The sequence below is a fragment of the Oncorhynchus gorbuscha genome, linkage group LG01 (assembly GCF_021184085.1).
Source record: "Oncorhynchus gorbuscha isolate QuinsamMale2020 ecotype Even-year linkage group LG01, OgorEven_v1.0, whole genome shotgun sequence".
NCBI lineage: Eukaryota > Metazoa > Chordata > Actinopteri > Salmoniformes > Salmonidae > Oncorhynchus > Oncorhynchus gorbuscha.
In genome coordinates, this window is record NC_060173.1 from 65,639,207 (window position 1) to 65,654,518 (window position 15,312).

Below are 15,312 nucleotides of genomic sequence, written 5' to 3' on the forward strand. Positions count from 1 at the left end.
GGCCTCAGTAACCCTTTCCCCTTGTCAAACTGTAACCTCATTATCAGTGCTGTAGCCTCTTGGAAGACGGGGTGTGAGCAGGGGAATAGAGGTGTCACACTGCATGTGTCAAGTTCACATGATACCTAATGAACTGAACCACTAATGTGGTGGTTAATGTTTGTTGATTATTGGACCACTGACCAATTGAAATTCAATTTCTATTGCTCCATTTATTTGTATGTGTACATTTACTACATTAGAACTTCAGCTGCATCAAATAAACATGAGGCTTAACCATTTCCTCCTGTGGCTGTTACTGACACAAAAAGGTTTTGTTTTGCGCCTCCGTTTATGGCCTGGAGTGAGTGCACGCTGGGCTATATATACAAAGAATCCCATCATTAACCACTGTCAGCAGCTGCTCGTGGTGTGCTATTTTAAAGTGCTCTGATGTGTAATATCAGAAGAGCTAACGTGGAGGGCAGCGTGATGTTTCTTCACACCCCTCCGTTCACCTGCCCAGTTCCTTCACAAATGTTTGCACACAAACGTCATGACTTGTAAGCCCCAAACAACTATGCATAATCCCATGTGTCTCAGTCCAGTTTCAGCTTCAATTGAAAGACATCTTCAATTGTCCTCTCAGTTCAACATGAATTGGTTTGTGAAGTGGGTCGAGTTAATTTCACCACCGATGAAATGTAAAACCATCTGTCATTGTCCATGTTTATTTTATTATTTAACCTTTATTTAACTAGGCAAGTCAGTTAAGAACAAATTATTATTTACAATGACGGCCTACCCCGGCCAAACCCAGACGACGCTGGTCCCTATGGGGGCCCAATCACGGCCGGATGTGAAACAGCCTGGATTCGAACCAGGGACTGTAATGATGCCTCTTGCACTGAGATGCAGTGCCTTAGACCGCTGCACCACTCGGGTCAGTTTAATATTTGATGAATTATAGTTTCGACATTATATTATGAAACAGGTGTACATTTAAATTGAAGATGACCTAATTCTAAACAAATTACAGAATATTCCCTTGGAAACAAAGTTATTTATCTTTTAAGGAGGATTTGATCTGGCAAAATATGTTTTACAGTGTTACTCCATTGATGTTTGAGTTGTCATGAGAGACTTGTCAGTCACCCACCCTTACACAGTGGCTTCAAGTGCCCTCTCATCTATTCAGAAGGTTATGACAGAGTTGTTTAAAAGAAAGAAAATATCACCTATGGACACTTTTGGCAACAGTGTCACGTGGCACCCTAATCTCTCATGATGACAGCTCTCCATCCATCTAAAATAGGCTAATTTGTCACAGATTTTGTCCTGCAAAGACCAACTTTTATCACTCTCTGTCAGTAAGCTAGTTTCTCAGATGTGTTTGTGCCAAGGAACTGTAGCTACATAGATTCTTAATTTTCAGCACTGTTTTACAAGTCACAAAACAAGACAAAATGTATTTATTTTATATTATTCTGTTGATTTAGACAACTATTGTTGTCCATAGTGCAATATAACTTTTAGATACATTTTGCGACTACTGAACAAATGATGTTATCTGACTTTTCATAACTACATCACAGTGGCTATAGCCAGATGAGTCTTAATGTGCGATAGTGATTTAATAGATGAGGTTGGATTTCAGCTTAAATAATTTGAAAAACACCTCTATCTGGTCAGTCACAAGGACTTTGAAATATGTTTAAAGAGAAGAACTAGAGCTACATTTCAGACTTAACTTACGGAATATTTGTGACTATTCTAAGACGATTTTTTAAAATATTGACTCATCCACCTGATGATTCAAAATTGTAGAAAATCAGCTGTATTGCAAACTAGGCATAGAAAATGTAAACCAATGAAAATATAAGGGTGTGCAAATAAATACTGTTTTTAAGGTATAGTCATGACTATCAACTAGAGACTCAACTTTTTTATTTTAAATGAATTATTATTTAAAATATTATACATTTATTTATTATATACTATTTGTGTGATTAATTTGACAGATTTATGTTGTTAGTTCCTATCACTTTATATTTTTTTCACTATTTCCATGACTGAGGTGGCACCTGACTTTGTTACATAAGCCCCGGCTACAACCACAGTGAGGTAACAGGAGAACGACAGAATACTATCTGAATAGTTTCTCTTTTCGGAGTCCCTACCCATGCTGTTTCTTCGAAGAAACCCTGCAACCGTGGCTTTTTCCAAAGTCTCTTCTGCTGCCTATGTCACAAAGAAACAAAACAATCCCCATCAACAACAATGCCCCCTTATTGGTGGAAGAAAATATGACAATTTCAAAAGTAAGCTGTCTTTGTCCTTACATCTCTTTCTCCCTCTTGCCCTTTCTTGTGATGTTGACTATCTCACACGTGGTCAACATGATTGAGAGCCACATGGTCGGTACACATGTTTTCTTTGCGCTATGTCCTTTCATGTTTACAAGCTCTCTGGTCAATAAACTATTGCAGTTCCCCCTTAAAAGTAAATATTTCACTACAATTAAATCAATCCAGATGACACCATGAGCCAAAAATATATAAAATAAAATCAGCACAAACTATAAAGTATTATCAGACCACAGTCATGCTGTGTCAGTGTATTAAGGTGAATCACTTAACAGCATTCCCTGCTAAACAGGACATGATATCAGGCTATTCCAATTTTTGGGCAGTTGACAAAGCCGGCCAAGACTCTATTGAACTTGGAAAACAACATGGCAGTTAGCTCACTACAGACAGATCAGGTGTTCAAGACTCTATTGAACACATTCTTGAGAAACAACATGGCAGTTAGCTCGCTATAGACAGATCAGGTGTTCAAGACGCTTCTCGTGTGTCAGTTTCAGATTTATGCCTTACTTCAGCTTTTTATAGTGATTTGATATTCCAGGAGTTATTTGTCACGTCTCTTGAAGCCCCAAAATAAAGTGCTAGGTCTCCTGGAAAGGGACCTGTGTGCTAGGCTCAGTGGGGTTGCTGCTGTCTCAGGCGGGCTGTGGACTCAGTCAAGACCCCCAGCAGTGCAAGCCACTAGTACCAAAGGAGCTGTCTGTGACCTGCCAGCCCTCTGGACTCTGTCACCTCCCTTGAGAAAACAACTCTCTCGATCTATGCTTGGAAGAGTTTAAAACCTCTGAACACTACAAACCTATTTGGAGGTCAGCTCCCTGTGTACCTAAAGAAGCACTCTGGTCAAAGCAAAGCTTTTGACACATCTGCCAAAAGCATGCCTGCTGAACACTGTGAGGTGTCAGAACTAATTGAAGCCATGGATTCAAGCGAGCCTTCTGAGCAATCTGCTGAACCCTGCATCATTGTGGACGAAATAAAAAACTCTTTGGACTATACTGAACCCCAAAAGGTCAATGGACAAATAGATTCCTCTGTGCACAGTGCCGATCATTACAACATGAATGTAGAACATGCAGAGGAGAGTAAACCTTCTGTGCATTATAATAGGCATTCTGAGGGCTTTGAACAATGGATCAACCACCCCTGTGAGGACTATCCAGCTCTTCACAAGCACACTAATCAGTGTAAGTCGTGTAAGTCTTCCGAGTTAAGTAAATCATTTGAAGAATGTACTCAACATTGTGAGTGCTTTGAGTTCAGCAAGTCCTCTGAGCACTGTGCTAATGACTGTCTGGCTTCTGTATTTAGGCAACACTGCGAAAATTGCACAGGACACTTTCAGTCATCTGAACAATGCAAGCCTTCTGATCAACACTGTATGTCCTTTGAGCCAAGTGAACCTGCTGAGAGCTCTGAGTTTTTTGAGCAATTTAAGATATATGACTTCATACCTGACATCTCTGAATCTACTAAATCAATCAGATCATTTAAGCACTGCACTGGTATTTGTGAGTATTCAGGAAAATACAATAATATTGAACATCCAACAGAATATAATGAGACTACAATGTCATATAATGATGATTTAAAGCCCGCTGAGCCTACAGTTCAACAAATTGAAATCTGTGGGCTTTTTGACTCAGAGTTTTGCACAACATTAGAACCTATACATTCTTCAGATTTGAACATGCCTTCTCAACGCTATGCTGAACAAGTTGATCCCAATGAAAGTAGACATGTCTCTAAAGTTTGTGAACCCACTGAGCAAACTTTTCTTGCTGAACAATGCAGTCATCTATCTGCTGAAAATGATATACCCTCTGGGCACTGTGAACTGCAAAACAATCTCTATGAGCAAAGTGAGACAAGTGTACAGTGTGAACTGACTGAGCGATGTAATTCCTGTGAGAGCTATACCAGTCAACATCAAAGCATAAATAACAAATACTATGAGCCTAGCAATGCATTTTATTCTGAGGAAGACAAGTCTTCTGAGTGCTCATCCATTGAAACAAGTTATTTAGAATTTTGCATCGATGACAGTATAAATTCAGACCTATTAACTGATTCAGCTGAATCCTATGAAGCATTAGTGGAAGAAGGAGCACCAGACAGATCCAGGGATGATAAAGCTAAATTCTGTTCAGAGATATGGGGATCTTTTGATAATTGTCCAGATGCGGTAGAATGTGAGGAAAGCAAAGCTGATGAAGAAAAACCTCACTTGGATGCAGTCGTTGTTGAGGAATTCTTTGACTTATTCGATAAAAAGGATACTTATACCTTTTCTCAAAGGCGACCTTATACCTCCTGTTTTGAAGGGGGAGGGGTTCATGAGCAGTTTTTTGAACAACTTAAACCTCAAGTGCCCATTATGAATGAGGAAGAAACACATATACCCTGTGGCAAACAAATGCTTGAATCACTTGCTTTTGATGAGAAAATCAATGAGAATAAAGCTTTTAGTCAAGAAGAAGTTGATCAATCTTATGATACTTGTGCTGAGGACAGACCATTTAATGTAGACTGTGCTGATGATGAGGCATCAGCCTCTGGATCTTTTGCAGAGGAGGAAAGATGTGAATCTTGTTTTGAAGAAGCCTCAGCTAATGAAGTTGACGTTTACGAAGCTTTTGTAGCAGAAGACAATGCTATTAAGGCTGAGGCCCACAAGCCCTTTGTTGAGGAAGATTGCATTGCTGAAGATAAAGCTAGTGAGGTTCATGCCAATGGACCCTTAATTGATGAGGACGACATGTACGAGCACAGTGCAGAGGAAGCTTCTCATGGATCCTCTGCTGAAGTGTCTTTTGTTGAAGATGATGAAACATATGAGGGCCAAAATGATGAGACTTATGAACCATGCTTTGAAAAAGATAAATCTTTTGATGAAGAAGACCAGAAAATACGCATTGCAGAAGATGAATTATACAAGCCATATGCTAGAGACAAAGCTTATAGATCATATGAACTGTGTGATGAAGTTTGCATCGCATATGGTTGTGAACATACACAATTTTCCATGGAAGGGGAAGCTTATGCACTCTGCGCTGAGGAGAAAGCCTGTGAACCAAGTGATGAAGAGCACCATGAATATGAAAGCAAAGCCAATGAATCTAGTGTTTATCAATTCTGTGATGAAGAAGACTCTGATGATACTTTTAATGAAGGAACTGATGACAGCACTCCTGAGACATATTTTAAAGATGGAGTGTGCACTGAGGAGGGAGAGCCTGCTGCTCCATGTGCTGAGGAGAGTGAATGTCCTAACTCACTTGGGGTTATAACCAAAGACACTGTACTATGCACTGAAGGAAGCAAACCAGCTATGCCTGATGGTATTGAATTCAATGGAGATCAAACTGATTCCTCTACAACCTCTTCGGAAGAGATAGATGAGCAAAACAAGTCATCTAAATTGTGTGAGGATCTGAACACACCATATATGTCTGAGGGCTGGGAGGAACACAATGTTGTCTCAGAGTACCTCCCAACCCCAGAGTCCGAGGACCTTTCAGAGCAGGTGTCTGAGAAAACAAGCCCCCCTTTTGATGGTGCTGAACATAGTAAAATCTCCATGGTCAGCGAGCCAGATGAACATCATGCCGAACAAACAGAGCCCGCTGAAAAAAGTGAGCTGGATGAGAAAACAGAGTTGCATGAATTTTTTAAGATTGTGGCCTCTGAACAACCAAGTGAAGAGTCTGACGAGGAGCTGAATGACGATGAGTCTGAGGAGTCCTGTGAATGCGAGTACTGCGTTCCACCGAGAGACCAGGTATTTCAAGGTCTTTGCACCTTTCTTTAAATTCTTTTTGTATACCATGCACCTAATTTGATTAGAGCTCTGCTTTCAAATTTCACATGATATATGAACGTTTCAGGTTTTGCATCAAACTGAAATTTGACAGAGAAAATATGTGTGTTTGTCAATGTATTTGGCCAGTTCTTTTTTTTTTTACATATTGACCATTCAGTTTTAGCTTTGGCTGTGTTGGCATTGGATCAAATTTGTGGCAACACAACTGAAAAAGGGGAGGATATGGCTAAACATAAGGCTCTTATTGCTTGACACAGTAGGTGGTATTAATGTCAGCCTATAAAAGTTATGACCTGGTTATTTACTCTGCTTGGGGCAAACAAATTTGTATTGCACAGTATTATAGGCTGCTTATTTGGTCATCACATTTCCTCTTGCTAGTATAGTCGGTATTGCCTACTTGATGAGGGAAGGGTTAGCTCATAGTCAGCCCACAGACCCATGATAGCCCACAGTCACATTGACATTAACTTTTTCCATCAACAGAACACCAGCTGTTTGGAAATTGCTGTCTTATGCCCCCCCCCCCCCCCCCCCCCCCCCCCCCCATGGACACATTCCTCTATAACTCATTTCTCTCAACCTCACAAACAAACCTTTTATCAGTGTGCTTTCGCACTACAATTTCATGAGGTAATGTTATCAGTTTAATTCATGACCCACATGCACACTTTTTAATGGTTTTTGCATCATGTCACAGTGTTTTTTTAATTTTCTTTAGAGCACAAACATTACAAAATATTCTAATTGCATCTATTAATTTGATGTCATCATTTGGCTCATTAACCTAACATTTACCTACTTGCTTTCAGGTCCCAGAAAAACCTTTGCTCCCTCAAATCAAGTCAAAAGACGCAGGGAAGATCTGTGTGGTGATTGATTTGGATGAAACATTAGTGCACAGTTCATTCAAGGTAAGCTGATGTGTGTGACCGGCTCTTTAAGGACAAATGCTAACGACTAGAGTCGATTGTTTTCAACTCTCTCTTTTGTACTAATTAGTAAAGCAAAATGCAAATAATAATTTATTTGATCGAACAGCATTGTTTTTTATTCTATGTCCATATCAATATTAATTTCTTCAAAAAGGCTTCAAAAGAAAACATACTTTTAGGAGATCCTATATTCAAGGGATCACAAAACATTTTTTTTGCCAAATTCAAGCAAGTTCTTCAGGGTCAGATCACTACTCTTGTTATGGCCATGGTTAAATAATACATTTCACTTTCAAGCGACCTTTTTACGCATAGTATTGAAATTATAGTCCATATCAAATAATGTGTGATATGTCCCTTCGTGTTCACAACTTGCCTATACAAATTTAATGATTGTATCTGCTGTGATCAGATTTATTTGGAATGTTAATTGTTGTTAATGAATTTTTAACAAGTTGTTAAAGGCATAGTTCGGGATTTTGGTAATGAAGCTCTTTATCTTAACTTCCCCCAGGGCAGACACTGGTTGAATCAACGTTGTTTCCACTTCATTTCAATGAAATGACATTGAACCAACGTGAAATAGACATTGAATTGACGTCTGTGCCCAGTGGGTTGTGGATACTATTTGTATGTCTCTGCGTGCAGTTTGAAGAAAGTTGCTAACTAGCATTAGCACAATTGCAAACTAGCAATAACTGTTCCTACAGACTTCCAGTCATTGCGCTAATGCTAGTTAGCATTGGCTCACAAAACTACTTCTAACTTCCTTTGTACCGAACACAGAGACATAAAAAAATGTATCCACGAGTTCACCTGACACTGGGGAAGAAGATAAAGGGCTTCATTGCCACAATCTTGAACTCTCTCTTTATGGTTGAGTGCACCATTAAAAATGCCAAGACTCCTTGTTGTGTGGCTTCTAGCAAGTATTCTTTTCTATGCTACTCGGTAAATCCAGAATTGGCTGCGTAATGGGCATTATGTACTCTTGCCCACCACAGGTGGTTTTTCAATCTAATCACAGTCTGTCCCAAAGGATGTCACCGGATAGGGCCACAGGTCTAAACTATCAATGAAAGTGGCAGCATTTGATTGAAGGCGAGTCACAAGTTGTAGTGGTGCTGTTTTGAGTCACTTGTAGTTTTGATTAGGGTGTATATAATTGGATTGATGTTCAGTTCTGTAATGTCTACTTGTCCAAATAAGTTATGGAGGGGAACTTATAGTAAATTAAAGATCTTGATTATTTGAAATACATATTTTATTTCATATTCTCTGAGAGACATATGCCCTATTCTAACTTAAGTTGGCTTGTTTTCTTTCATAATATGGCAGGTTTGATTTGGATTTTGTAAGTTAAGGCTCTACGCATTCCACTTTACTTGTTCATGTGACATTAAAACATTTATCAAATGGCACTGTAAATGGCACTGTATGGATGCCGGAATTGAAGTAGCTTAATGGTGGGAATAGTAACTGAAGTCTGGACTCTGACTGTAAGCCTCACATGTAGCCTATTATAATATTAACTCCTGCAGAATGAAGTGTCCCTCACAGTAAAATGATAGACCAAATGTCAATTTTGTCTCAGGAACGGGAGTGGAGAAGTATGAGAGAATGCAAATGTGTGCTTAGGGACCTGTTGTGTAGACTCAACGTGCAATTTCTTTGTGACATAAAAGCTGACCGTATTTCATTTTCAACCACATACAAATTGCATCCAAGATTAACTGAAATATTTTTAGAAACATGTTGGATTGTTTTCACAGCTTTTAATTTCCATAAAACCAGTCGAATTGTTGTCATTTGGAAATATCCCCAGGTTCCCAAATGTCCTTGCTCCATGAGAGAAGATTGCTGATGATGTAATTCCTGTCCTAGAACTGAAATTCTGTCAGTGTAACTAGCTAGCATGCTAACCTTAGCCAGATAATGAAAGTTATGTGAGGACATTTCAGTTAAGATAATTAGGTGTTAGGTGAAAATAATTATTTACGAAAAAGACTATCAGCCTACCTGTCAAGAGATGAGTCTCAGCTAAACTGTGCTTATACGAGCTGTTGACATGTTGAGGGTTGACGTTTGTCTGACTCTTGTCGTTTGATAATTCCAGTGAAACCATGTTGGGTTCCAGACGTCATTAATATTGAACATGCACACGAACATGATCAAATAGCTATATTCTTTGTTCTCTCTATTCATTTCAGAAAGTTTTCATACCCCTTGACTTATTCCACATCTTTGTGGTGATTGGGTGTATTGATATACCACCCAAAGTGGAATAATTAACTTTACCATGCTAAAAGGTATATTCATTGTGTGCTTTTAGAATTGTTTTCCCATCTACCAATTGGTGCCCTTCTTTGCGAGGCATTGGTAAACCCTCCTGGTCTTTGTTGTCGAATCTGTGTTTGAAATTCACTGCTCGACTGAGGTACCATACAGATAATTATATGTGTGGGTTACAGAGATGAGGTAGTTATTCAAAAATAATGTTGAACATTATAATTGCCCACAGAGTCCATGCAGCTTACTATGTGACTTGTTCAGCACATTTTTAATCCTTAACATGTTTAGGCTTGTATACAAGGGGTTGTATACTTATTGACTCAATACATTTCAGATTTTAATTAATTTGTAGAAAATGTCTTAAAACATAATTCCACTTTGACATTATGGGGTATTGTGTGTGGGCCAGAGACACAAAATCTAAATGTAACTCATTTTAAATTCAGGCTGTAACACAACAAAATGTGGTAAAAGTTCAAGGGGTGTGAATACTTTCTGAAGACAATGCATTATATAAATTGCGCAGCTATATATCAATGGATTTTCTAAATAGCGGCTGCGAATCTGCCATAGAAATAGAAAAAATGTAAGCTCTGGTAATAAGGATAGCCTATTGAATGGTTTGAAGGGTGTATTGAAGCAATGGACAATTTAGTTTTGCATGCTTTTCTCATTAAGATAAATGGAATAGTTGAAAATGAGCAAACCCTGCACACCCGGGCCATGCAAAATGAATTTGCCTAAAACGTTAGTGGTCAAAACCATTCATCTTTGGGCGACGTGGGGAGTGGTTTCTAAAATGCATAATTTATAAAATGGTAATCTTTGTTTTATGCAGACTAGCTACAAAATAATTGAAATTTGACAAATTAAAAAAAGGGGAGGTGCAAAAACATTCGTTTGCACCCCCTATTTTAATTTGCTACATGGCAAGGCGGCCAAGTGCAAGGTCGTCACTAGTTAACACAACCACAACGTCATAAACCCATTTTATTTCTACATTTTTCTATTCCTGAAATGTTCAACCTAACCTTAACCGCACTGCTAACCATAACTTTAGACGAAAAAGCTAATTTTTGTTTTTGTGAATTTGTATGATCTGGCCAATTTTAACTTTGGTTTCAGCTAGATAAAACAGCTACAGAGTGTAGGCTACAGAGAAAAGCTGTTTGCCTCTCAGATGACTTGTGAATAGAAAGAACTTTGCAGCAAGTGGTTCTGAATAATAAACATTGCCATTTTGGTGGGTGGTAACATTGAAATTAAACCGAACCTGAAACAAAATGTACAATAGGCTGAAAATGTAACCTCATAGGAAAAGACACGTAAGAGTCACGGAAACATCTGAAGTCACACATTTGGATTTGGCTATATATCATACTTTGGCTAAAATGATGCCTTATTTACTTACATTGTTGTGCAACATCATGGGTAAGCTCTGGCCAGAGCCGGTCCTGACCAAAGCAAAATTTTTCAAGGGGCCCTCTTACCTGACCCGGTCTAAGAATAAGTAGACCTATACAGAACAGAATGAGGTATAAACAAACAATATTTATTGAATAGAATATTTTCAATATAATCTTAAAATAAGTGAATATTAACATAAATAAGAAATTGTAGAAAATAATAAAATATAACACTGAGCTTTGGCTCTGCTGCCTGGTAATTAGTCCAGTCCTCACAATATTATACATTTTAGCTTTCTCTATACAATGTAAACATAAGCTATGGCTGCAGCTATATGTCTTAAAATAGTCAAATAAAACCTATACAGCTGTGCGATTAACTTTGGTTCCATCTACAGCCTGGGCATTTTCAGCATTAGGATGGGCACCAGTCTATCTGGATTGTCTGGAAGAAATTGAGAAAGTATGTCACATAGTTAGTTAAGCAGTCATTTACACAAATTCACCTCTGCCATACAATGTGAAATGTTACTAAGTGTGTAAACATTTTAATGTTTGAATTAAATTCTTACCATTAAAATATTCCTCTACACTTTGAGGCAAAATCATCAATGATATCATCATAGGACGTGTTTCCCCACACATGATTTATGCTCATGTAAAGAGCCTATCCAACTACCTCATCCCCATACTGTATTTATTTATTTTATTTATCTTGCTCCTTTGCACCCCAGTATCCCTACTTGCACATTCTACCATTCCAGTGTTTAATTGCTATATTGTAATTACTTCGCCACCATGGCCTATTTATTGCCTTTACCTCCCTTATCCCACTAGCCTACCTGGTTAAATAAAGGTGAAACAAAAATGGAATGATGGCCAGATCACTCATACGTTACTGTGAAAAAGTTCTCATTTGCAACTGCGACTTGGCCAAGATAAAGCAAAGGAGTTCTACACATACAACAACACAGAGTTACACATGGAATAAACAAGCATACAATCAATAATACAGTAGAAAAAGTCTATATACAGCATGTGCAAATGTGCAAATGAAGTAGGATAGCTTTTGTACATGTATGTGTAGAACTCCTTTGCTTTGTGATGCATATCACCCCGCAAGGTGCAGCACTTAATAAATAGTGCATAAACTAAAACATTATAAAGGGTCAATTCCATGAAGAAATATTAGTGGAAATACTGTATTTAAAAAAATATATATACAACCATAGCTAATTGTTTAGATAGAGAAATTATATATATTTTTTATAATTCTACAAAGTCCTTGAAAAAAACTGGCCTGTAGCGGTTTCCCTTACAATAAAACATTACAGTGTAATCCATGTGGTTAACTTTATTTGTAGATTCGATTAGTAATAGAGTTATAGTAATTAATAAAGTCGAGTTACAGCTCTTTTTGACAAAGTAGAAACGAATAAGTTAATAATAAAATAAATAAAAAAATATAACCAGGTACACTCGCTGTATTCCTAAACAAAGGCATGAATGCATGAACAATTGTAAAGGATGAATTGCATAAATAAATAGCATATTTCAATTTTAAGTTTATTATGTTTGTTTTTGCTTGGTAGCCAGAGCAATGCTGACCTTGCGAGTGGTCCTGTGATGAATGCATGGACAGCACGGTTATTCTTGGAAATAGTGCACCTCTTGATTTATGACAGTTATTTGACAGGTAAAGGTAAATGTAATGATACTATATACAGATCTAAATGTTTTACCAGCATGTGACTCTTAAAACCAGTTAAAGCGAGGCGTCCCTCTCAGAGTCCGCCAACCCCCCGTTCAGCTGAAACCGTGGCACAGGCAATGCAAAAATATTCTTAGAGATATTTAACCTCCACACATTAACAAGTCCAATACCTCAAATGAAAGATAAACACCTTGTTCATCTACCCAGCATGTCAGATTCTTTAAATGTTTTACGGCGAAAACACAGCACATATTTATATTAGACCACCACCGAAACAAAGACAAGAGGCAGCCATTTTGTCCCAGAAAATATAAAATTATAAAAGCAGGATTAAAAAATAAATCATTCACTAACCTTTTGAAAATCTTCATCAGATGACAGTCATATGACATGTTACACAGTACATTTATGTTTTGTTCAATAATATGCATTTTATATCCATAAATCACGGTTTACATTGACTCCATGTACATAAAATTCTGAAAAATGTCCGGAGAAATTATGGAAAGCTACGCCAGATAACAGAAATACTCATTATAAACTTTGACTAAAGATACATGTTTTACATATAGTTAGAAAGATACACTGGTTCTGAATGCAACCGCTGTGTCAGATTTGTTTTTAATGTTACAGAATTAGTTGACTATGCAATAACCTGAGGCGGCGCTCAGACCTAAGCAATATTTCTCCGCTATGTTGGAGTCAACAGAAATACAAAATTACAACATAAATATTCCCTTACCTTTGATGGTCTTTGATCAGAATGTAGAGGAAGGAGTCATACTTACCCAATCCATCGTTTTGTTTCAGTTCGTGTGTCCTTATAGTAGCATATGCTACCATTTTCTGCTGAAATGCATCCAAAATGACTTCTGGTCCCGAACAGTAGCGCATCAAAACTTCAAAATTACATATCATATGTCGACTAAACTGGTCAAACTAAGTGCAGAATCAAGCTTTAGGATGTTATAAACGTAAGAAACAATTCTCAATTCAACCGGACAATCATACTCCTTCTCAGGCAATCTGGAACAAAGGAAGCTCTGTGCCCAAAGCGCGCCCTAACGATCATGTATTTTCTCACGACAGCCACTATTTTGCCTCCCAAAGGGTCAAAGCTCGCGGGATTTGCACAATTAAATGCTCTACTGAATGAGGACATCTAGTGGAAGACATAGAAAGTGTCTCCAGATCCATAGCTGGTTGGGGAGGGGGGGGGTGATGACGTCAAAGTTGCCCCAAGTTTCAGGCTTCCAAAACTAGTTTGGGAGATTGCCTGCCCTGTGAGTTCTGCTATACTTACAGACATAATTCAAACGGTTTTAGAAGCTTTAGAGTGTTTTCTATCCAATAATAATAATATTATATGCATATATTAGCAATTTTGGACAGATTTTATTTCAGTTTACTATGGGCACGCAATTCATCCAAAGGGGGCAGTATTATGCCTAGCCTTAACACGTTATTAATGGAGGCAGAGAAGAGTTCCAACTTCTTAGTCATAGCCTCAATTTTGTCTCACACATTGAATATAGTTGCGAAGAGTCCCTGTAATCCTAGATTCAGATCATTCAGGTGAGAAAAAACATCACCCAGATAGACCAGTCGTGTGAGAAACTCATCATCATGCTAGCGGTCAGACAAGTGAACATTATGGTCAGTAAAAAAAACTTTAAGCTCATCTCTCAATTTAAAAAAATGTGTCAATACTTTACCCCTTGATAACCAGCGCACTTCTGCATGTTGTAAAAGCATTACATGTTCGCTGCCCATATCATTGCATAGTGCAGAAAATATATGAGAGTTCAGGGGCCTTGCTTTAACAAAGTTAACAATTTTCACTGTAGTGTCCAAAAAGTATTTCAAGCTGTAAGGCATTCCCTTGGCAGCAAGAGCCTCTCAGTTGATGCTGCAGTGTACCCAAGTGGCGTCGGGAGTAACTGCTTGCATGCGCGTTACCACTCCACTATGTCTCCCTGTCATGGCTTTTGCACCATCAGTACAGATACCAACACATCTTGAACAACAAAGTCCATTTGATGTCACAAAGCTGTCCAGCACTTTAAAAATATCCTCTCCTGTTGTCCTGGTTTCCAGTGGTTTGCAGAAGAGGATGTCTTCCTTAATTGACCCCTCATAAACGTAACAGACATATACCAGAAGCTGTGCCAGGCCCGTCACGTTTGTTGACTCATCCAGCTTTAACGCATATAATTCACTGGCTTGTATGTGAATCAGTATTTGTTTCAAAACATCTCCTGCCATGTCACTAATGTGTCGTGAAACAGTGTTGTTTGATGAAGACATTGTCTGTATAGTTTTTTGGGACTTTCCCACAGCATTATCCCAGCCATATCCGCAGCAGTAGGAAGAATCAAGTCCTTCACAATAGTATGGGGCTTGCCTGTCCTAGCCACTCAGTAGCAGACCATATAAGAAGCTGCTAGCCCCTTCTTATTAATGGTATCTGTTGCTTTTATACATGTCTTACTACTCGAAAATGTCTCTTAGTTTTCGCTCGAGTTTGTCCACATTTATCATTATTAGATGATGCTTACCTAACACGCTTGTACAAATTGATGGGTAGGAAATGCTATAACCACCCCCCAGCCACTTCTAGCTATGTGGATTGGTCACTTGTCTTGACATGTACACATGTTCATGAAATATAATAGATGGCCATAATCACCCCCAGACACACCTGGCTAATTTGATGGGTCATGTAGTAATCCGTCTGAAGTGGAGTCTTTTGTTTAGACATGTAGCTAGCTAGCTAAACAATGAACCGGCATAA

General features: G+C 38.3%; 1 protein-coding gene across 1 annotated transcript in view; it reads left to right on the forward strand.

Annotated features, from left to right (window-relative positions):
* The first annotated feature begins 3,033 nt into the window (after window positions 1–3,033).
* The window catches only part of LOC124041078, a 36,864-nt gene continuing 24,585 nt past the window's right edge, over window positions 3,034–15,312 (forward strand). The window contains exons 1-2 of the mRNA XM_046358242.1: window positions 3,034–6,129; window positions 6,984–7,085. Coding sequence (XP_046214198.1) covers window positions 3,226–6,129; window positions 6,984–7,085 — 3,006 coding nt within the window. The 5' untranslated portion in view covers window positions 3,034–3,225. The remainder of the gene's footprint in view (window positions 6,130–6,983; window positions 7,086–15,312) is intronic.